The sequence below is a fragment of the Fistularia commersonii genome, chromosome 35 (genome assembly GCF_037954325.1).
Source record: "Fistularia commersonii isolate RoL2024-O1a breed Wild chromosome 35, RoL_Fcom_v1.0, whole genome shotgun sequence".
NCBI lineage: Eukaryota > Metazoa > Chordata > Actinopteri > Syngnathiformes > Fistulariidae > Fistularia > Fistularia commersonii.
Window position 1 is genome coordinate 2257643 of NC_141318.1, and position 22322 is coordinate 2279964.

Sequence of the window (22322 nt, forward strand, 5' to 3'; positions counted from 1 at the left end):
CATCATCGATTATCACCTTGCTAACGCAGAGGGATACGGCTGTTGAATTCTTCGCACTTGTTAAACGAACACCGGCTGTGTGGTAAAATCTTGACTTGGTTTATCTTTTTGTTTTTTTAAAAAAAGAGAATCCTCCATGGAGAAAGTGATGCCGGACAGCCCGGGCCCGGCTCCGGCTCCGGTCGCCGGAGGATGGGCGGAGGACGACGCTGTTCTCCGGAAGCTGCTGACGTACAGAATGGGCAGGGTGAAGCGGCAGCAACACACCAGCATCCTGTAGGTACCGAGGCGGGGCCCGGAAATGGGCCCCCGGGACTTCCGGTCTGTCGCGCAGGCGCAGTTGGGTTTGGCTTCAGTTTCAAAATGCCAAATATCGGCTTGTAGTCGATTAGTCAAAGAAAATGATCGTGAAACTATTAAACGTTTGGGAAAACATTCAGGTAGAAAGAGGAGATCAGTGCAGCTTCTCAAACATTTAAATTAAAAACATATAAACCATCAGGCTATTGATGTATTTCTTATTCTCCCCCCTTTTTTTACTGTTTGTACAATTTCCTCCCATGTTTTATTATTGTTATTGTTTTGCTTGAAACTCCGACACAACGATTTCCTTCGGGATAAATACAGTTATTCCTTCCATCCATCCATCCATCCATCCATCCATCCATCCAATCTGGCTTTTAAACATCATACATTTCTATTTATTCCTGTCATTCTACTGTCATTGTACTTAAAATTCAGAGTCGAGTAACCATATCTTTGCATCCCTAATATGCCCTTGAACACACTCACACACACACAAACACACACAGAACAAGTGTTTGAGCATTAGCAAGATGTCAATGAGCGACGATCATGGAAGTTACCGTTAAAACGGATGGTTGAAATAACAGTGGGAATAATAAGAAAAATGACAAAGGAGATTTTTAATAGCCGGAGCTGAGACACCCGGTCCGTTTTAGAAAACATTTATCATAATGAAATGAAACCTTTTTATGCTGAATTCTTCCAGGGTGTCTCGAGCGAAGAGGGCTTACGAGAGGATGAGCGCCGTCACCAGCCTGTTGCCGGAGCCTGAGTTTCCATCCACGGTACGACCTCCATCTGTGCACGTTTTTGTTTTGAGTCGACCTGCAGCGGTGACGCGGCATCTTAACGCCCCTGTGTTTCCATGCTTGCTTTCCAGATGGTGAGCGAGCAGCGGAAGCGAATGGTGAGTAGCACGTCGGCCCCGCTCCGTGCAAAGGGAGGCCTTTTCCTCACGTTACCGCCGCTTTGTTTTCAGTTGAACTACTCGGCGCTGAAGCAGTGCGTGGAAAACGGGCCCTTCCCGCCCATCCAGCAGCAGTGGCTGGACTCCATCATGGCCAGGATCCCGCCGCACCTCAGAGGAGACCCCGAGAAAAACGAGGTTCTCCGAGATCTCTGCGTGGAGGTCAGCGACAACTTCCACACGGTGATTGTCAAGCACACAGGTACCGCCGGCTGGCAGCGTCAACACCGGCGCAGGCGCAGTTTGCACTGGTTCCAGGCACCAAAACGAGCCGGATGAAATGAAAAGTTCACTTAAACGAAGGAAAATGAGAAGTAAAAATCTCAGATGACTTCCGTCTCACTGTAAGAAGGTCCCTGGTGAACTCCGGCATTCGTCTGACCGACTCCAGCAGGTCCGCGACCCTGAATGCAGGAGAAGCGGCATAGATCTGGAATGCGTGAAATATCCGATAACGACAAATTGAAAATGTCGAGGGGTTTCGTTTATTCTGCGCCTCGAAACCACGAGTTCAAATTGCGCCTGTGCTGTTTTGAATAAAAAAAAAAAAACAAACTCTTGGATCACGTCTTACCTTGTCCCATCTTTCCCTGGCATCCTCCCCCCTCCCAGTGGACTCGATTCTGAGGAATCCACAAACCGCGCAACGTGATTCACAAGAAACGACCGGCCAAATTAGGTATTCGGTACCCACAGTTTCCTCCCGATGGCCGAGAGTTGGATGTGAATGAGGAACACTTACCTTCCCGTTTCCCATGGCAGGTTCCTGGATTGTGCCCTGTCGTGGCGCGACCGCTTCGCGAGGAGCCGCAAGATGATCAGGACGAATCTACACATCCTCCGTCCGGTGATGCAGAACATCCTTGAATTTGGCTACACGACCTTCTCTCCGCTGAAGCTTCTGGACACGTCGGGATACAGGTAAGCATGTTCACGCCGCCGGGCGTTCCATCCAGGGGAGCCGCCTCCTGAGATGATTCCCGGCGTCCCTTCGGCGCAGGGCGGCGGGACCCATCGACTGCAAGACCCTGCACGACAAATTAGCCGGGGAATGTAAGCGGACGGAAGAGCGGATCATGAACACCTGGTTTCCCCGGGTGATCCACCTGCTGACGAGGAAGGAAGCGCTGGACGGCGTCAGGAAGGAGAAACTGGAGTCTTTCTACAACTGCGCATCCACCCTCATGTCCAATCAGGTGAGGCTGTGCTCGTCAAACAGGACGCTAACCTCGTCCCGTGATGCTAGCAGCATGAGAGCATCTGTAGTAGCGGTTCATTGTTTAGCCCCTGAAGTTGCTGTTAGCATTCATAATATGTGGCTAATGCTACACTCATGGTCGCTCTGCGCAATCATTGGGCGACAGTCGGTCGCCGATCGATCGCAGGGCTGTTGGTTTTCACTTGGAATGGTACCGTATTTCCTTAGCATCGCCCAACATTGCCGTGGCTCAGTTGGTAGAGCGGGCCAACCCTCCGATCAGAAGGTTGATGGTTCGATTCCCAGCTCCTGCTGTCGGTGTGCTGAGGTAGCTTCTAGCGTTAGCACCTTGAATGCAGAGCTGCCATCGTGGTGAGAATGGGTGAAAGCACTATATGCCTTTGTATATGGAAGACCAAATGAACTTTCCTTGTTCAGGTGAAGGAAATGCAGAAAGAGAGGTCTGTTCGCCTCCTCCCCATCACACTCTGCCTTAGAGGTACTTGTCCTTGTCCTCCTCCCAGCTGAAGTCCCTGCTCCAGAGCAGCGTGGAGGAGTTTGTCAACCTCTTCCAGACCAGCAGCCAGCTGCGCATGCCGCTCTTTAAAATGGCGCTGACTTTTGATGACGAAAAGATGGAAATCTACCCCTCCCTGAGCGATCTGGAGGAAGCCGTCCTCGACATTCTCACCATCCTCACAAACACGCTGCAGGTGGGCGGGGCGAAGGTTGACATTTGACGGACGTGAAGTCGGCAGGGACGGACTGATACCAGCGTTACTGATCCGCAGGGCGTCCAGACGGTACGCTCGTGGCTGACGCCAGACATATCCGAGTTTGTTCACGCAGAAGTCCCGGATCACAACTTGGCCTGGGCCCGGGTCACTCTCAAGGACGCCGTGCGGGGCTACCTGGAGGAACCCAACCAACATTTCAGGAGCTACGGTGATGACCCCAGGGGACCCCTCCTGTGCGGTCAAATCTGCCTTGTCGCTGACTTCTTTTGTGTATCTTACAGTTGAGAACTATGATTGGCTGGTCAACGGCGCCGCTCTGGCGCAGGTGGAAGACTTCATGGCGGAGGAGCATACGTTCGACGAGTACACTGAGGTAAGAGAGCGGGCCTCACGCCTTCCTTGGGTTGACCGCTGACCAATCAGCCCCGTGTTTCTTTTGTTTAAAAGCACGTGGAGGAGTTCCATTTGCTGTCCAAGAAGATTAGGGACCTCCCGGGAAAGGCCCTCTTCACCATGGTCCACCTGGACTGCGAGGAGCTGAAGCAGGGTCTGGCGAACAAAGCCAGGCAGTACGCCGCTTTGTTGCTGAGAAGGATGGTGACCAACCACCGCGAGGAGAACATGCAGTGAGTTCCACTTTTAACAAGACCTGTCCACTGCCACGAACGGCTCGCCGTTAAAGCGTTGCTCTTGGTGCGCGCCGATAGGATCTGCGCCGAGTACGAGAACATCCGCGAGAGGGCCCTGAATACTCCGGAGAGCACGGAGGAGATGGCCAACATGCTGAAGTACATAGAGTTGACCAAGACCAAGACGATCGCCGAGCTTTACGAAAAAATCATGGTGAGCCTTTTCCCTTTTGAGTCTCCAACCTGCGAGTCGGTTCGTTCCATTTTAACTCAATGCTACTTTTGCCGCCGCGCACAGGAGGCCCTCCGCAGGCTCACCTACCTGCTGGACGTCCACATCTTTCAGCCAGAGGACCTGGAGCTCAACTCTACGGTCATCCTCTGGTCCCAGAAGATCCTCCACGTGTTCGTGCTAAGTGACGAGGTAACGCCCCAAGCAGGTTTCTCACCTCAGTGTTGCCGTGGACTTGAGGTGAATGTAATTTTTTTTCCCCAGATTATGGAGAACGCCAAGCAGAAGGGGCTAAAGGAGCTGCCCGCTAAGAGGGAGAAGCTGATGGTGCAGCTGGAGAAGCTGGGACGCAGGAGCGAGGAGTTCCGACACTGCTCTGAGCTCGACATGATGCAGCAGGTATGAGTTCCTTTGAAAAACAGGTGAACCACTTGGAGAAATCCTTTAAAACCTTGAAGCTCACAGCTGAAATGATGCGGCGTAACTGCTCTTCTGTTAGTACGTGGGGGATGTCCGCACGGTCCAGAAGCTCCTCCAGGAGGTGGAGGAGGCGATCGTGGACATTAACAACGAGGAGGCCTTCTTTGAGGTGGACAAGACGAGCTACCCCGAAGCCGACGCCATCAGAGAAAACATCGAGCCGTACCAGAGGCTGTTCGGACTGGTGTCCTCCTGGCAGCGCACGGAGAGGAGGTCCGGTTCCGACCCCGTTTTCTTGTTACCGCCGTTCAAACACAGCATCTAACGGTCCGTTCTTGCTGTGCGCAGGTGGATGGACGGCTCCTTCCAGGACCTGGACAGCGAGAGCATGGAGGTGAAAGTGGACGAGTTCTACCGGGAGATCTACAAGATGTTCAAGTCCTTCAACCAGAAGCACAAGGCCGAGGCCAGGCCCAAACCGGGCGAAGAACCGAGCAAGCTGGGGAGCCCCACGGTGCAACTGTGCTCCACAGTGATAGAGCAGGTCAAAGAGTTCAAGGTACTCCCAGCCTTTTTTCCACCGTAGGTGAAAGCTCTCCACGCTCCCTGCCGGTAAGTCATGCCCTGGTGTGCGTCTGGGTCTACAGGACAACATCCCCCTGGTGTCCGTCTTGTGCAACCCCGGCATCCGAGCTCACCACTGGGGGCAGATGTCGGAGATCGTGGGGTACGACCTCACGCCCGACTCGGGCACCACGCTGCGCAAGGTTCTCAGGCAGAACCTGGTGCCCTACCTGGAGGAGTTCGAGTCCATCAGCGTCGCTGCCAATAAAGTGAGTGGCTGAGATCTTTTAGTGTACAAGGTTTGGTCCCTCGTTCAAGGTTTCCTCGGACGGCCCAAAAACATGCGTGGTGTTCATTGGAGACCCTGAATTGCCCAGATGTGGGAATGAGAGCGTGAACAGTTGTCTGCCTCTACATGTGGCCTCGTGATGGATCCAGGATGAAGTCACCCGATGATAGCTGTGATAGAATCCAGACCCCTTGCGACCCTGAGTGAAGGATAAGCGGTATAGATAACGAAGAAATAGCTGAATACCTGTGCCTGCTATGTGTCCCTCCAGGAGTTCTCCTTGCAGAAGGCCATGCAGAACATGGTTGACGCCTGGGACGAGGTGTCTTTCCACGTCCAAGCGTACAGGGAGACGGGAGTGTCCATCCTGATGTCCCTGGATGAGATCCAGATAATGCTGGACGATCAGATCGTGAAGACCCAGACGATGAGGGGCTCGCCCTTCATCAAACCCCTTGAGAAGGAGATCAAGGTCAGTTTCAAGTTAGTTCCTTTGTGCTGCAGACTTCTGGGCGGCGTATGCCAACGTCATTGGGCGAAAAAACACAGGAAGTTAGCGTCACAAATTAGAGCACAGATCCAGTGATAGTACTCCTCAAAATTTGGAGTTGAACGATACCGAAGCACTTGCAGAGGTCACCCGACAGATTGTGGACGTTTCAAAACGAACAGTCATGATTTGCGAGAGAGTTTGGTCGGACCAAAGGATTTATCCATCTGTCCGGTCGTCCAGCAATGGGAGGAGCGCCTGCTCCTCATCCAGGAAACCACCGACGAGTGGCTGAAGGTGCAGGCTCAGTGGCTCTACCTGGAGCCCATCTTCTCCTCCCAGGACATCATGCAGCAGATTCCTGAGGAGGGCCGGCTCTTCCAGATTGTGGACAAACACTTCAGGGAGATCATGAGGCAGTGCGTCAAGGACCCCAAGGTAGTTTGGAGCACGTGTCGTGGCCCCTGGCCGATTGTTGAAAGTGTTTTTGTGGATCCAAAGTGGATGTTGCACCTCTAGGTCCTTCCAGCCACCTCTCTGCCTGGTCTGCTGGAGAAGCTGCAGGAGTCCAACATCCTCTTGGACACTATCATGAAAGGACTGAATGCCTACCTGGAGAAGAAGCGGCTCTATTTTCCGAGGTAAATGAAACTGCTAATCCCCCGGCCATCTGCGTCTGTCAACATTATCACAGATATCAACGTTGTCGCCAGGTTCTTCTTTTTGTCCAACGATGAGATGCTGGAGATTCTGTCTGAGACCAAAGATCCGCTGCAAGTGCAACCCCACCTGAAGAAGTGCTTTGAGGGAATTTCCAAGTTGGATTTCCTTCCCAACCTTGACATCCAGGTAGGACACTCCCGGCCAGCTGTCAAAGACTCAGAAGAAGGCGAGGTGGTAAGATCTCATCGCTGATCCGCTGCTTCTTGGGGCTCAGGCCATGTACAGCAGCGAGGGGGAGCGCGTTCAGCTCATCCAGCTCATCTCCACCTCCGAGGCCAAGGGAGCTGTGGAGAAGTGGCTGCTGCAGGTGGAGACGCTGATGCTTCGCAGTATCCGAGATGTCGTGGACCGCTCCAGGATGGTGAGGCCAACACCTGCGGTGTCTGGATGATCCATAGACTATTTGGGCGGCAGGTGAGAGCTGGGGTTTGTGTTTACAGGCCTACGCCGAGAGCCCGAGGAGCCAGTGGGTCAGGGAGTGGCCGGGTCAGGTGGTCCTCTGCACCTCCCAGATGTTCTGGACCCTGGAGGTGCATGAAGCCATCAGATCAGGACCCGACGTGAGTTTTTGTGTTCTCGTGATTTCACCGCTTGACATTATTGTCCAGTATTCAACAAAAATTGACAATATTTTAAGGAAACGACATACTTCCTGTCAAGCTTATCACCTTAGCGATGACCCCTGCAGGGTTTGAAGAACTACTATCAGACGCTCCAGAACCAGCTGAACGACATTGTGGAACTCGTCAGAGGAAATCTGCCCAAACAGACACGGACCACTTTAGGTGCCCTGGTAACGATCGATGTGCACGCCAGGGACGTGGTCATGGAGCTCATTGAGAAAGGTTGGAAACACCTAACGGTCTAAAACAAACAAGTCGCCGAAGGTAAGTCGGTGAAATGAAGAGATACACTTCCACTTCTAACAGGCGTATCCAACGAAACGGACTTCCAGTGGCTGGCGCAGCTTCGGTACTACTGGAGCAACGACGACGTTCACGTCTGCATGATCAACTCTGATGTCATGTACGCCTACGAGTACCTGGGGAACTCGCCGCGTTTGGTCATCACGCCACTGACCGACAGATGCTACAGAACCCTGGTAAAAAAAAAATACAAAAACGGGCGGGCAAATCTCAAGAGCCTGCGATGTGGATCGGACGTTCTGAGATAGAATCCCAACCCTGTGTTACAGATCGGGGCTTTCTACCTGAATTTGGGTGGTGCCCCAGAGGGACCGGCTGGTACGGGAAAGACCGAAACCACCAAGGATTTGGCCAAAGCCCTGGCTGTGCAGTGCGTGGTCTTCAACTGCTCGGACGGGCTGGACTACCTCGCCATGGGCAAAGTAACACCATCGCGGAAAAGCAATTTTAACGTAAACTTTACATTCAACCCTCTCGTGAAATCTCAAAACCGTTTTGGTGCGACATTTTAGTTTTTCAAGGGGCTGGCCTCATCCGGCGCCTGGGCCTGCTTTGATGAGTTCAACCGTATCGAGCTGGAGGTGCTGTCGGTGGTAGCCCAGCAGATACTGTGCATCCAGAAGGCCATCGAGCTCGACCTGGAGTACTTCGACTTCGAGGGGACCATGCTCAAGCTCAACCCCAACTGTTTTGTGTCCATCACAATGAACCCGGGCTACGCCGGACGCTCGGAGCTCCCCGACAACCTGAAGGTGTTGTTCCGGCCCGTAGCCATGATGGTTCCAAACTACGCCCTCATTGCGGAGATCTCGCTGTACTCCTACGGATTCCTCAACGCCAAGCCTCTGTCGGTGAAGATCGTAATGACGTACCGCCTGTGTTCGGAGCAGCTCTCCTCCCAGTTCCACTATGATTACGGCATGAGGGCTGTCAAGGCTGTGCTGGTGGCCGCGGGGAACCTCAAGCTCAAGTTTCCCGATGAGAACGAGGACATACTGGTAAGTTAAACTCACAAGGTGGCCGCTTCTCGACACAGAGAGATATAATCGGACGTTGCGATTGGAAGCTTTCATTTTTTTCCCCAAATTTCTTGTTGACGTCTAGCTACTGAGGTCCATAAAAGACGTCAACGAGCCCAAGTTTCTCCCGCATGACATCCCGCTTTTTGACGGAATCACCAGCGATTTGTTCCCCGGTATCTCCCTCCCCGTGGCTGACTATCAGGTCGGACACATCCCAAAATTTCAGCACGGTACTGTGCAGGGAGTTCAGGGAACTCGCTCTAAGGTACAGCACCGTGCTGAAATCTGCTCCGTTGCCTAGGTGTTCCTGGAAGTGGCCTCAGAGTATTGCAAACATCACAACGTGCAGTCGACAGAGGTCTTCCTACAGAAGATGATCCAGACCTATGAGATGATGATTGTCAGGCACGGGTAAGTTACTTTAAGAACTTCTGTACTCAACTAGCTGGATCATGACGCATGTGCACAACAATACCAAACTACCCCTGGTGATTCAGGTTCATGTTGGTGGGGGAACCCTTCGCGGGGAAGACCAAAGTGCTCCACGTTCTCGCCGACACACTTACGGCTTTGAATGAGAGGGGGTTCGGTGAGGAGGAGAAGATCATCTACAGAACACTGAATCCAAAATCCATCACCATGGGGCAACTCTTTGGACAGTTTGATCTGGTTTCCCATGAGGTAAGATGCGATGCAACTATTCCGCCGTGAATTCCAGAAAAGTAGACTTAAGATGGTCTGTTTTGAATGTCGCCAGTGGACGGACGGGATCGTGGCCAACACCTTTCGAGAGTTTGCGTCGGCTGACACCCCTGACCGTAAGTGGGTGGTGTTTGACGGTCCCATCGACACGTTGTGGATTGAAAGCATGAACACGGTACTGGATGACAACAAGAAGGTACCTCGTAGCCCGTACTCCAGAGTTTTGTAAGACAAACGACTTCCGCCGGTATCCTGAGAGAGGCTGTGTCCTGTTTGTATCTTCATAGCTGTGTCTCATGAGTGGCGAGATCATTCAGATGTCCCCCCAGATGAGTCTCATTTTTGAGGCAATGGATTTATCGCAGGCCTCCGTAAGTGTTCAAGGTCGGGAGTTATTGATTGAAAAGCTGATGATTGGATGACTGAAATGAAGTACACATCGTATTGTTGTTGAGGGATTCGAGGTCCTTACATGAAGGGGGGAACGACCAGCGGACCCTCTGGTCTGAAGAGCCAAGTAAATAAGACAAGGGCCAGACCCTGACTGCGTTAGTCATATCCTCTCTTATAAATTTACAGGAAGAGGCTTAAACAGATGTTCACAGACAACGTAGCCTAGCCTGAAAATTAGCATCATAAACCGCTAACATAACTTAAATCCCAGCAAGGCGTCGCTGGTCACATCTCACTTTCTATATGATGAGAAACATTTTGACATTGTAATTCAAGTACTTGTACCTGCCGTTGGAGGAGGAGTCGGGGTGAGTTCCTTCCTTTGGATCCGGCTCTGGATGCAGGTAATCTGACTGCGGAGGTGTGTTTTGTCGCCCCGCAGCCGGCCACCGTCAGTCGTTGTGGAATGATCTACATGGACCCGTCAGAGCTGGGCTGGGAGCCCATCGTCATCTCCTGGATGGAGAAGCTTCCAGAGATTCTCCAAGCACCCGACAGTAGCGCCCTCCTGCTGGAGCTCTTCCACTGGCTGCTGCCTCCTGCCATCAAAATGCTACGCAAGAGCTGCAGAGTAAATCCTCCCAAAATACTGTGGACTCAAATTAGAGCCCGCCATTAGCAGAACTTTTCATTCCTAAGTATTTGAACCAATCTGGTCAGACTCCACTTCAGAATCACCTGAGGGGTACTTGTTCCTCTTGTAGTCATACATTGAGAATTTGTCTTCTTTTGTTGCACAGGAAGTGGTTGCCACCAGCAACTGTAACGTGGTGGTGTCCTTGTGCCGACTCTTTGAGATGCTCCTCAGTGAACCCTTGAAGACGGACCCCGGGGACAAGAACCTCCGCACCTGGATCATGGTAAGACTACTTTTCAATTGCACTGCATCCTGATCTGCGCTAATATTTTGCTACGTCGCCCCCCTGCAGGCATCCTTTGCCTTCTCCCTGGTGTGGTCCGTGGGTGGCAGCTGTGATACCAACAGCAGGGAGAAGTTCAGCCAGTTCGTCCGGACCGCCTTGTCCGGGAAGTCTCAGGACTTACCCCTCCCGGCCTCCGTGGGGAAGTGGGAGTGTCCAATAGACGAGAAGGGCCTGGTGTACGACTATCACTACGAGGTGATGGTGTTTTGTTGTGCGGCGCGACCTCTGGTGTTTGGACCGGCGAAGTCACGTTCCTGTCTCTCGTGTAGTTCAACGGAAAAGGCAAATGGATTCCCTGGAACGACTCCATCAGGAACATCAACCTCGGGGACAAAAACACCAAAGTGCAGGAGATCATTGTTCCCACCATAGACACCGTCCGCTACACCTACCTGATGGAGCTGTGCATCAGCAGCGCAGTGTTAGTACTCGCGATGGGTCAAAGCGGCACTCAAAACAAGTTTGAATCCGACCATTTTTGGATCTTCTCATGCTCTTCTTCTTGTAACTCCAAACGAATGTCTGACGATATTAAGGAATTATTTGGGGGTAATTTGTTTGACACCTCTCTGCTCAGGCCCATGCTACTCGTCGGCCCCACCGGTACCGGGAAGTCGGTGTACGTGAAGGAGCACCTGCTGAACAACGTGGACAAAGATTGCTTTCTGCCCCTTTTCATCAACTTCTCCGCTCGGACCACTGCAAACCAGACACAGGTCAGCCCGGGCGCAGGACAGTCGGCGAATCATGTGTCGAATCATGTGATGCCGACAGTGTCTTCTCTTATGTTTGTCTGCATCCTCCAGAATATTATCATGTCCAAGCTGGACAAGAGGAGGAAGGGGATTTTTGGCCCTCCCATGGGGAAGAAGTGCATCATATTTGTGGATGACATGAACATGCCAGCGCTGGAAACGTTCGGGGCGCAGCCCCCTGTGGAGCTTCTCCGGCAGTACATAGATCACGGAAACTGGTATAGACGCCGCTTCGATGCTGCTCACCGCCGGACATTTGGTCCTGACCTGTATACTTTGATCGCAGCAAACTACTAACATACAAGAAAAGTGTACCGTGAAAGTACCGTGAGTGAATCGCCCTCTGTTGCGTTCCGACAGGTACGACCTGAAGGATACGTCTCGCCTCGCCTTGGTCGACCTGCAGCTCATCACGGCTATGGGTCCCCCCGGTGGCGGCAGGAACGCTGTGACGTCTCGCTTCCTGCGGCACTTCAACATATTCAGCATCAACGCCTTCAGCGACGAGACCATGATCGGCATCTTCTCGAACGTGGTGTCGTTCTACCTGAAAAATAACGAATTCCCGCCTCAGTGTTTCACTGTTGGCACCCAGATTGTGACCGCTACGATGGAGGTGAGTCCTCAGAGTGGTAGAACATGTCCGATGCCGATGTCGGTCGTGACCATCTCCCACTTTGTTTTCCACGAAAGGTTTACAAGAAAGCCATGGAGAACCTGCTTCCCACACCAGCCAAATCACACTACACCTTCAACCTTCGGGACTTCTCCCGCGTCATCCTAGGGTGTCTGCTGCTGAAGAAGGAATCTCTGGATAACAAGAACACCATGGTGCGCTTGTTCGTCCATGAGGTCTTCCGGGTCTACTACGACCGGCTAGTGGACGACAAAGACCGGGCCTGGCTCTACCAGCTGATGAACAACATCGTCAAGGAGCACTTCAAGGAGTCCTTTGACCAAGTGTTTGATCACCTGAAACAAGGCAGGAAGGTTAGCGCGCAATTTTGCCTTATCATCCCGACTTTCTCGCTCCGCGTCCAAAGACGGTACCTTTCGTGTTGTCAGTTGGTGGAGGAGGACATGTGCAACCTGATGTTCGGGGACTACATGGACCCCGAGCTGGAGGACGACGAGCGCCTGTACGCCGAGGTGCCCTCGATGGAGGAATTTGCGCAGGTGGTGGAGTCGTGCCTGGAGGAGTACAACCAGATGCACAAGAGTCGCATGAATCTTGTCATCTTCCGGTAAGAGAATCTGCGCGGCGGGAGAAATATTAAGTCTCAAAACAACTGTTGATAAGATAGAAAGCCAAGCTAAGCAAAGTTGTCTTTGGACTCGAATAACCTCGGACTCAGTGGGCTACTTCTAGCTTCAAATATTTCAAATGAATGTAAACATCGTGCAGCTACCTCTTGGAGCACCTGTCTCGCATCAGCCGCGTGCTAAAGCAGCCCGGAGGGAACGCCTTGCTGGTTGGCGTCGGAGGCAGCGGGCGCCAGTCCATCACGCGCTTGGCTACGTCCATGGCGCACATGACTCTTTTCCAGCCCGAAATCTCGAAGAGCTACGGCTTGACTGAGTGGAGAGATGACCTGAGGGTGAGTCTCGGCTAAGAATCGTGACACCGCCTTGCTCCCCGCCTCTGTTTTCGGTTGGGTCACGGTCCCCTCCCTCCTCGCTTGCTTTCCTGCAGATGCTACTGAAAAATGCAGGAATGAAGGGCCAAAAAACGGTATTCCTGCTCACCGACACGCAGATAAAAGACGAGGCGTTCCTGGAGGACGTGGACAGCGTTTTGAACACCGGAGAAGTGCCCAACCTGTTCAGTGTGGAGGAGAAGCAACAGATCCTGGAGGTCCGTTTATTTAAATTTGTGTGAGGCTTATATCCATCTGTGGGATTCTTAATCCAAGTCGGCTCGCCCCTGTTCAGGGAGTACGCCCTGTAGCCCAGGCTAAAGACAGCAGCGTGGAGCTGAGTCCGCTGGCACTGTTCGCCGTCTTCGTGGCTCGCTGCAGGCAGAACCTGCACATCGTTGTGGCCTTCAGTCCCATCGGTGACGCCTTTCGAAATCGCCTCCGCCAGTTTCCATCCCTTATCAACTGCTGCACCATTGACTGGTTCCAGGTACCGGAAGGGGCAAAAATCCCTTTGTATTCTGTCTTTTGGAGAAATGTAAAGTTGCACCCAAAACACCATCAAACTACGAGGAACCTCGATTTTGAGTTAATCACATTTCAATCCCTGTTGAATGTTTAGGTCGTTACGCAACATGTATTACATCAAATATAATCCAAAAGAGTTTGGCCATAAGATACCCTTGAATTTAACAATGAGACAAGAACTTCAGCAAAAGTCTCCATGGCCTTTGACGCCTTCTCAGTAGCAAGTTGCTTGCAGTTAGACGTCACCAGGCTTTGAGAGAGTTTGGCAATGCTGAAACAACAAAAGTTCATCCAAGGACACTTTTAGTTCCTTGAATCGAAGCCCATGGAACGAAAAGTTCTGGCGGGTAGTCTTTTGGCTCGTCACTGAGATGGTTTAAGGACTGTATCTTCAACACTGTTGGCCGCGAGCTGTCGTCTTCCCTCGGTCTTGACAGCCTTGGCCGGAGGAGGCTCTGGAGCGGGTGGCCCAGTCCCTCTTGGAGACGGTGGACATGAACGAAAACGAGAGGCAGGAGGTGATACCCATCTGCAAGACGTTCCACACCTCCGCCCAACAGCTCTCACACAGGTTCCTCAACGAACTCGGCCGGCACAACTACGTCACACCCACGTCGTACCTGGAGCTGATCGCGGCGTTCCGTCTGCTGCTCACTCAGAAGAGAGACACCGTCATGAAGGCCAAGCAGAGGTACACCAACGGTCTGGACAAACTCGCCTTCGCCGAGTCCCAGGTACGTCCTCGCCAGGTTCGGTCAGAAGATTGACTGAAGACTCTAAATTGTGACAAGTGACCAGTTCAGGACAAGTGACCAGTTCAATGAATGAAGCTTGGAGTCTTTCCGACGTCGCGTCTGCAGGTTAGCGAGATGAAGCAGGAGCTGGAGGACTTGCAGCCCAAATTGGAGCAGGCAAAAATAGAAAACACCAACATTATGAAGGTTGGTACATTCTGTAAGGCAATGAACAATTGCCTTGCGGGAATGTGTGCTGAACGCAACGGTACCTTGTTTCAACTCTCAGATCATCGAGGTGGAGTCGGTGGAGGTGGAGGCCAAAAGTAAAATAGTGCGAGTAGATGAGGAGGCGGCCACCGTTAAAGCCGGCGAGGCTCAGGTTCTGAAGAACGACTGTCAGAAGGACCTGGACGAAGCTACCACCATCCTGGCGGCGGCCAATTCAGCTTTGGACACTTTGAATGTGAGAGATATCTGGAAGATCCCTCTCGGACATCCTTGTCGCCGATCATCTCTTGAACCTGTCCGTTCCGTCTTTGTTTCAAGGCGGCCGATATCTCCGTTGTGAAGTCGATGAAAAACCCGCCGTCGGGGGTGAAGCTGGTCATGGCGGCTGTGTGCGTCATGATGGACATAAAGCCAGACAAGGTGGCCAATCCTGCCGGTACCGGACAAAAGGTCGGTCTGAGGAGAGAAACAATCCAGCGATCGAACGAGATTTCCTGTTTTTTTTTTTTTAACAGCAACTGCTTTGTGATCCACAGGTTCTTGACTACTGGGGCCCGAGCAAGAAACTTCTGGGCGATAAGAACTTTTTGAAAGACATCAGAGAATACGACAAGGACAACATTCCGGTGGGCGCAAAACAAAGGCGGAGAGACAACCTTATTGAATTTGAAGCTCAAAGACAACTCATCTTTTCTCCTCCGTCTTGATTTCAGGTTCACGTGATGCAAAAAATCCACAGCGACTACATGACGAACCCGGATTTTAATCCCAGTGTGGTGGCCAAGGCCTCGTCTGCAGCAGAGGGCCTGTGCAAGTGGATCAAGGCCATGGAGGTGTACGACAGGGTGGCGAAGGTGCGCGTCCGACACTTTCTCCTCAGATGACCCGCCGGTATATGTGCACGTTTGCCTCACGGTGTACTTTTAAATTCCGCGCCATCAGATTGTGGCTCCCAAAAAGGCCAGCCTGGCAGAGGCCGAGGCGTCGCTGGCTGCCACCATGGCCCTGTTGGACCAGAAGAGATCGGAGCTGAAGGAGGTGGAGGACCGGTTAGCGGACCTTCAGAGAACCTTTAAGGAGAAGACGGAAGAGAAAGCCCAGCTGGAGGACCAGGTGGAACTCTGCGCCAGGAAGCTGGAGAGGGCCGAGAAGCTCATCGGGGGTCTGGGCGGAGAGAAGAGCAGGTGAGGAGCGTCACCGCGTTTCTCTCAAATTAAAAACGCCAAGGTTCGACTGGCTGAGGTGAATCCTTCCCAGGTGGCTGAAGGCAGCTGATGACCTGCAGAACACCTACGACAATCTGACCGGGGATGTTCTCATGTCCGCGGGCGTCATCGCCTACCTGGGGGCTTTCACCGCCGGTTTCAGACAGGACTGTACCAAGTCATGGACCAAACTATGCCAGGTAACAGCCCTTAAACACCAAATTGGAAATTCAAGCACGCCATGTACCGGAAACCAATCGCCGCTTCATCGTCCCTGATATCCAGTCCAAGAACATCCCGTCATCGGACGACTTCTCTCTCAGCAAGACCCTGGGAGATCCCATTCTGATCAGAGCCTGGAACATCGCCGGCCTCCCCAGCGACTCGTACTCCATCGACAACGGGGTCATCGTCAGTAATTCGCGCAGATGGTACGTCTGCGATGCTGAGCTCGGTGAAGCCGCGACGCTTGTTTCAAGGTTACTGGACTGTAAGGCGGGTTGCAGGATTCTTCATATTTCCACAGCGGTGTTGACTTTAGCTTAGCTATCGCTCGCAAAATGAATCTTTGGCCTTAGCTTAGGTTTCTCTGTTGATGTGGCTCAACAGAGAACTGCTTAAGGAACTGCTTAACGCTTTTCATTTTGTTATGTCACATCTATGAATTGAGATGTTTGCGTTAGCGGTCTGAAAACCCTGCACTTCCTGTCTGCGTCTGCCCTTTCAGGCCATTGATGATCGACCCCCAGGGTCAGGCCAACAAGTGGGTGAAAAATTTAGAGAAAGACAACAACTTGAACATCATTAAGCTCACCGATAGCGACTACATCAGAACCTTGGAAAACTGCATTCAGTTTGGGACGCCCTTACTGCTGGAGAACGTGGGAGAAGAGCTGGACCCATCACTGGAGCCACTGCTGCTCCAACAGACCTTCAAACAGGGTGCTGAAAAATTGGAGGCTTCGGTCAACGTTTGATCCCTGAACCCGTGGAGATGCTAAAGTCGGGCATGTCTGTTTTGTCCAGGTGGCATGGAATGCATCCGGTTGGGCGAGAGCGTGATTGAGTACTCGTCCAATTTCCGTTTCTACATCACCACTAAGCTGAGGAACCCTCATTATCTGCCAGAACTGTCCACCAAAGTGTCCTTGCTCAACTTTATGATCACCCCGGAGGGCTTGGAGGACCAGCTGCTGGGGATTGTGGTCGCCAAGGAGAGGTAGAAGTCCCAAAAGTGGTTGAAGGTACTCCTCTGAAATCATCATCTCGCGTTTGCTTCATCTGCCGCGTAGGCCGGAGCTGGAAGAGGAGAGGAACGCGCTGATCTTGCAGTCGGCCGCAAATAAGAGGCAGCTGAAGGAAATCGAAGACAAAATCCTGGAGACGCTGCAGTCGTCGGAGGGGAATATCCTTGAGGATGAGAGCGCCATTCAGATCCTGGACTCGGCAAAGATCATGTCCAACGAGATCACCCAAAAGCAGCAGGTAGACCACGAGCGAAGTACCGGACGCGTGAGCCAGAAACGAGAAAAGGGTGTGAGTTCTGGATCCTCCGTGTGATGCAGATCGCAGAGAAGACGGAGATCAAGATAGCGGAGTCCAGAGAGGGCTACCGAGCCATCGCCAAACACTCCTCCGTCCTGTTCTTCAGCATCGCCGACCTTACTAACATCGACCCGATGTACCAGTACTCCCTCAGCTGGTTCGTCAACATCTACCTGAATTCCATCCAAGACAGGTGAGCCAAGCGCTTGACCGGCGACCAATCCCAATGGGAAAACATGACTTAAATAGGAAGACAGGGACTGAAACTTCTGCAGGGGCGGCCAACTACACATTGACGCTAATGAAATCCATCATGGGAGAAATAACCCCGCACTCTCGTATCCACGCTTCCATTCAGTAACAAGTCCAAGATCCTGGAGAGGCGGCTGCGCTACCTGATCGATCACTTCACCTACAACCTGTACAGCAACGTCTGCCGCTCCCTGTTTGAGAAGGACAAGCTCCTCTTCTCCTTCCTCCTCTGCTGCAATCTGCTCTTGTAAGTTGATTTGATTTGCCGAACAACGTTGAAAGGATCGGGTTTCAGCTACCTTTGGTAGGCCAGAATCTTGCGGCATTTAGTCTACCGTTCCTTTTCCCCTTTCAGGGCAAAAGGGGATATTACATACTCGGACTTCATCTTCTTGCTGACGGGCGGAGTGGGCTTGCAGAACACCCTGGCTAACCCTGATCCCAGCTGGCTGCAGGAGAAGAGCTGGGATGAGATCTGTCGAGCCAGCGAGCTGCAGGGCTTACAGGGGATAAAGTAAGCAGCATCGCCGCCTCAAGCTGACCTCCGTTTTCTTTAAATTTACTCTGTCGGGCATTCAAACATTCGCAGAGAGGCCTTCATGGAGACACCGGGAGACTTCAAACCCATTTACGACAGCAAAGAGCCGTCCACCGTTCCCCTTCCCGCTCCCTGGTGCGACAAGCTTAACGAACTGCAGAAGATGATCATCGTCCGCTGCCTCAGGCCCGACAAGATGGTGCCGGCGATCACTCAGTACGTAACCAGTCAGCTGGGGAAGAAATTCGTGCAGCCCCCGCCGTTCGACTTGAGCAAGAGCTACCTAGACTCCAACTCCACCGTCCCGCTGGTGTTCGTGTTGTCTCCGGGGGCCGACCCCATGGCCAGTGAGTGGTGGCGTTCACCGTCGGAAACGTTGCTAGCAAATCCCTAGAAGCCGCTAAAAACTATATCCCTCCTCAGGCTTGCTGAAGTTTGCTAACGACAAGGAAATGGGTGGTCCCAAGTTCCAGTCCATCTCCCTGGGGCAGGGCCAGGGGCCCATCGCAGCCAGAATGATATCGGCGGCTATGGCGGAGGGGACATGGGTGTGTTTGCAGAACTGTCACCTGGCTATTTCCTGGATGCCCACGCTAGAGAAAACCTGCGAGGACTTCACCCCCGCCACGTGTCACACGGACTTTCGCCTCTGGCTCACCAGCTACCCCTCGCCCGAGGTAAAGCGCGCCCCCTTCGATTATAGGCCACCCCTTCCCTCCTGTGTAAAGACGCAGACCTGTCACCCATCTATGATTTCAGTTTCCAGTGTCGATATTGCAAAACGGGGTGAAAATGACAAACGAGCCTCCGACGGGACTTCGACTCAACGTCCTGCAGTCTTACCAGACGGATCCTATTTCCGAGGCGGAGTTCTTCAATAACTGCCCGAAGAAGGAGCTGGTTAGTCGAGGGGGCCGGGGTTGATCGAACACTGTGTTCATTTGAGATCAGACTGATTCCCGGATTTCCCCATCAGATCTGGGAGAAGCTCCTGTACGGCTTGTGCTTCTTCCACGCTCTGGTTCAGGAGAGGAAGCGGTACGGCCCACTGGGCTGGAATATTCCCTATGGCTTCAACGAATCTGACCTGCGAATAAGCATGAGGCAGCTACAGGTACTCGTTCAACCAGGGGCATACTTGCGCCTACACTTGACCCCAAATGTAGCCTGCAATTAAGCCCGTCCACTTTCCGAATACTTTACAGTTGTAGCAAATGCAGCTAGGTAGAGATGCTAACATCCATTGACATGATCCCCAGCAGTGCCGGATGCTGCCCCCTAACTGCCTCCCTTGATTTAAACAAGGATAGGTGGTGTTTCCGAGTACCTGCTCCGCTAAGATGTTGCTTGGGTCTTCTTGCCCGCCTGCAGATATTTGTGAACAACTACGCCCAGGTGCCCTTCGAGACCATAACTTACCTGACCGGTGAGTGCAACTACGGCGGGCGCGTGACGGACGACTGGGACAGGCGGCTCCTGTTGACCATGTTGGCTGACTTCTACAACAAGGACGTTATTGAGAAGTACCGCTTCCCCTTCTCCCCAAGTGGCGACTACTACGCCCCTCCAAAGTCCACCTATGATGACTACATTGAATTCATCAAGGTGAAGCTGATTGAGAAACATAATCACCGGCAGGTGTTTCTCTACTCCGGGGAAGCGGTTCCCTCTGAAGCCGACCTCCATGCCTTTTCTTTGCCGCAGGCGCTTCCTTTGCGGCAGCATCCGGAGGTATTCGGCATGCACGAAAACGTCGACATCTCTAAGGACCTGCAGCAGACCAAGCTGCTGTTCGATTCACTGTTGCTCACCCAAGGCGGCGGTGGCGGCAAGGGAGGGGCCAGCTCCGGGAGTGACAACACCCTGTATGACATTGCCAACGACATCCTGACCAAGGTGCGTTCGCATTCTTCATCCCGTTGGGTTTAAGGCTGAAAGAGATACATTTGCCTGGAGGAACAGTTGTCATGAGTGATCTGAAAGGGAATGAGGTACTTGTACATAAGACTACCCTTGATAGCCAATGTAGGAGTCTTCGTCTGTGATTACTAGGGGCGTGGTATGAGTATATGCAGTTTGGGTATACGCATTTTTTGAAAGGAAGTAACTTTGGTCAAAGAGAAATATGGTACTCAAGAGCTAATGCTCTGCAGAGCTCTGGACATGTATTCTAGCAGCTAGTACCCATGGGTAGCCAAACCCTTTTGGCACACCATGTTTTCAATGCTCTTGGTTGCATAACCAAGCTGACGCCCTGAGAGAGTGACAGTTTACCTCTGTGGCCTGCTCACATCTCCAGCTTCCGCCCAGCTTCGACACAGAGGCGGCTCTCTTGAAGTTCCCGGTACGCTACGAGGAGAGCATGAACACCGTGCTCGTCCAAGAGATGGAGCGCTACAACACGTATGGAGCAGAACAAGCTCGGTGCAAATGACGCACACCAACAGCTGTCTTCTCTTGCGCTCAGCTCCTTCTTCTCCTCTGGCAGGCTGTCTGCGACCCTCCGTGTGAGTCTGCAGAACCTGCTGAAGGCCATCAAGGGTCTGGTGGTGATGGACGCCGAGTTGGAGGCCATCGCGGGCAGCCTGAGTGTGGGCAAGGTCCCGGAAAAATGGGCAAAGCGTTCCTACCCCAGCCTCAAACCCCTGGGAAGCTACGTTACTGACCTGCTCTCCAGGCTCAAGTTCTTGCAGGTGAGACAAGCTATTATTCTTGGCTGGATATGACACCAGGAGCGTTGCTGTGCTGATACTCATCTCCTGTTTCCCCTTCGACCCCTGCAGGTTTGGTACGAAACCAACAAGCCCAACGTCTTTTGGCTGTCCGGGTTCTTCTTCCCGCAGGCCTTCCTCACCGGGGCAACGCAGAACTACGCCAGGAAATACCGCATCCCGATCGACCTGCTGGGCTTCAGTTTTGAGGTGGTCTATCTTTTCTTTGCAAATCTCTCCTCCTTCGCGTCCGACAGCTTCGCTGACCGAAGATGTGTTTGTTGCCTTCCAGGTTCTTCCTTTCGATGAGTCTGATACTTCGCCCGAAGACGGTGTTTACATCAACGGGCTGTTTGTCGATGGGGCTCGATGGGACAGAGAGAGGTACTGCTGTAATACGGATCTTATTTTGAAACTAGTGGAATAATCTGATGATGAACGATTGATCGACCTCATCCTTCGTCTCTCGTCGTCAGTGGAACTCTGGGGGAGCAGCAGCCCAAAGTCCTGTTTGACCAGATGCCCATCATCTGGATTACACCCAGTAAGCGTCCCTTCAACAGAACAAGGCAACTTTGAATCAGAAAGAAAAATGAAAAACCCCAGCAGGGTCTGTTACACCCATTTACTGCTAGTTAGCTTAGCACAAAGACTGGTACTTTGCGGGTTTGTGTTATCAACGGCTACAGATGGAGCTTGTGATAAACCAAGCTAAGCTAACTATCATGTATGAGGTTTCTTAACTGCGCAGACGGAGCAAGGCGTGTCTCATGGGAAACAATTATTTCTGTACAGTAGTAATGCAACTATATCCAAACATTTAAACAAATGCATCTCCTATGTTCTCCCTCCCCCAGCTCAAAAAGACGGTTCAAGTCAACCTCAGAAGATGTACATCTGCCCGCTCTACAAGACCAGCGAGCGCAGGGGCACCCTGTCCACCACGGGCCACTCCACCAACTTCATCATTGCGATGACGCTCCTCCCCGGCAAGGACTCGCCCGCCCACTGGATCAAGCGTGGCGTGGCCTTGCTCTGCCAGCTGGACGACTGAGCGGGGGCGGCTCAGCGCGGCGGCAGGTAGCCGCCAGGCTGGTCCACCCTCAGAAGAAGAGAAGAAGATATTAGACCGTGGCGACAGAAAGGCTGAGCCGTTCTTACGAGTACGGAGCTCAACGGGGTCAAAGGTCGAAGTTGGACGCGTAGATGGAGTAGCTTCAGTGCACAGTGAGCTGGACGGTTCCAGTGACCTCAGGTTGGTCCAACTCCCAGGGGTCAAGGTCACTATGACCTTGCCAGAAAAGACAATTAGGGTCACCAAGGACTTTGCACAGATGTCAAAGGCAAACAGCTAAAATGCAGTTTTACTTTTCACTCTTTATTTTCTAACTTTTGTGACCTGCTCGTCCTTGTCGCTCATCATGTGTTCATATCCGCCCCAGGATATTTAACGTTCTAGGCTGTTTTCCTGCTGCACTGCAGAAACCAAACAGTACTACGGCGGTATAAATAACGTGTGGATAAATCCTGCTTACTTGATAAATCACATTTTGACTTAAATAAACTGCGATCATGTGTTTTCTTTTGTTTTGTTCATTACCCCTG

At 52.3% G+C, this 22322-nt stretch overlaps 1 protein-coding gene across 1 annotated transcript; it reads left to right on the top strand.

The window, feature by feature from the left end:
- Positions 1-301: 301 nt before the first annotated feature.
- dnah12 (dynein, axonemal, heavy chain 12) lies at positions 302-22215 on the top strand. The gene is made up of 71 exons (XM_086142188.1): positions 302-321; positions 1013-1091; positions 1187-1213; positions 1286-1475; positions 1886-1947; positions 2010-2194; positions 2274-2469; positions 2996-3184; positions 3263-3416; positions 3490-3581; positions 3656-3834; positions 3916-4051; positions 4136-4261; positions 4334-4468; positions 4569-4762; positions 4838-5048; positions 5137-5322; positions 5614-5814; positions 6076-6270; positions 6352-6473; positions 6546-6681; positions 6770-6916; positions 6996-7115; positions 7244-7400; positions 7485-7657; positions 7751-7903; positions 7994-8479; positions 8586-8705; positions 8805-8914; positions 9001-9184; positions 9261-9401; positions 9493-9576; positions 10041-10229; positions 10399-10518; positions 10588-10776; positions 10851-11002; positions 11159-11297; positions 11388-11554; positions 11697-11952; positions 12030-12326; positions 12402-12580; positions 12742-12934; positions 13030-13191; positions 13269-13463; positions 13939-14235; positions 14362-14442; positions 14525-14701; positions 14785-14916; positions 15003-15092; positions 15180-15320; positions 15409-15650; positions 15724-15871; positions 15957-16102; positions 16399-16613; positions 16698-16890; positions 16964-17156; positions 17237-17409; positions 17575-17715; positions 17824-17982; positions 18058-18353; positions 18430-18683; positions 18766-18906; positions 18983-19120; positions 19378-19611; positions 19711-19902; positions 20306-20409; positions 20495-20699; positions 20790-20927; positions 21010-21101; positions 21194-21261; positions 21575-22215. The coding sequence occupies exons 1-71, from the start codon at positions 302-304 to the stop codon at positions 21769-21771; spliced, it is 11715 nt and encodes a 3904-aa protein (XP_085998314.1). The 3' UTR covers positions 21772-22215.
- Positions 22216-22322: the final 107 nt, after the last annotated feature.

What these genes read in the sequence shown, in the direction of transcription:
- dnah12 (XM_086142188.1), top strand. Translation starts at nt 302, where the DNA reads ATGGGCCCCCGGGACTTCCG. An exon ending in ATGGGCCCCCGGGACTTCCG is followed by an intron (nt 322 to 1,012) that starts GTCTGTCGCGCA and finishes GAATTCTTCCAG; the next exon opens with GGTGTCTCGAGCGAAGAGGG. An exon ending in ACCTGAAACAAGGCAGGAAG is followed by an intron (nt 12,327 to 12,401) that starts GTTAGCGCGCAA and finishes TCGTGTTGTCAG; the next exon opens with TTGGTGGAGGAGGACATGTG.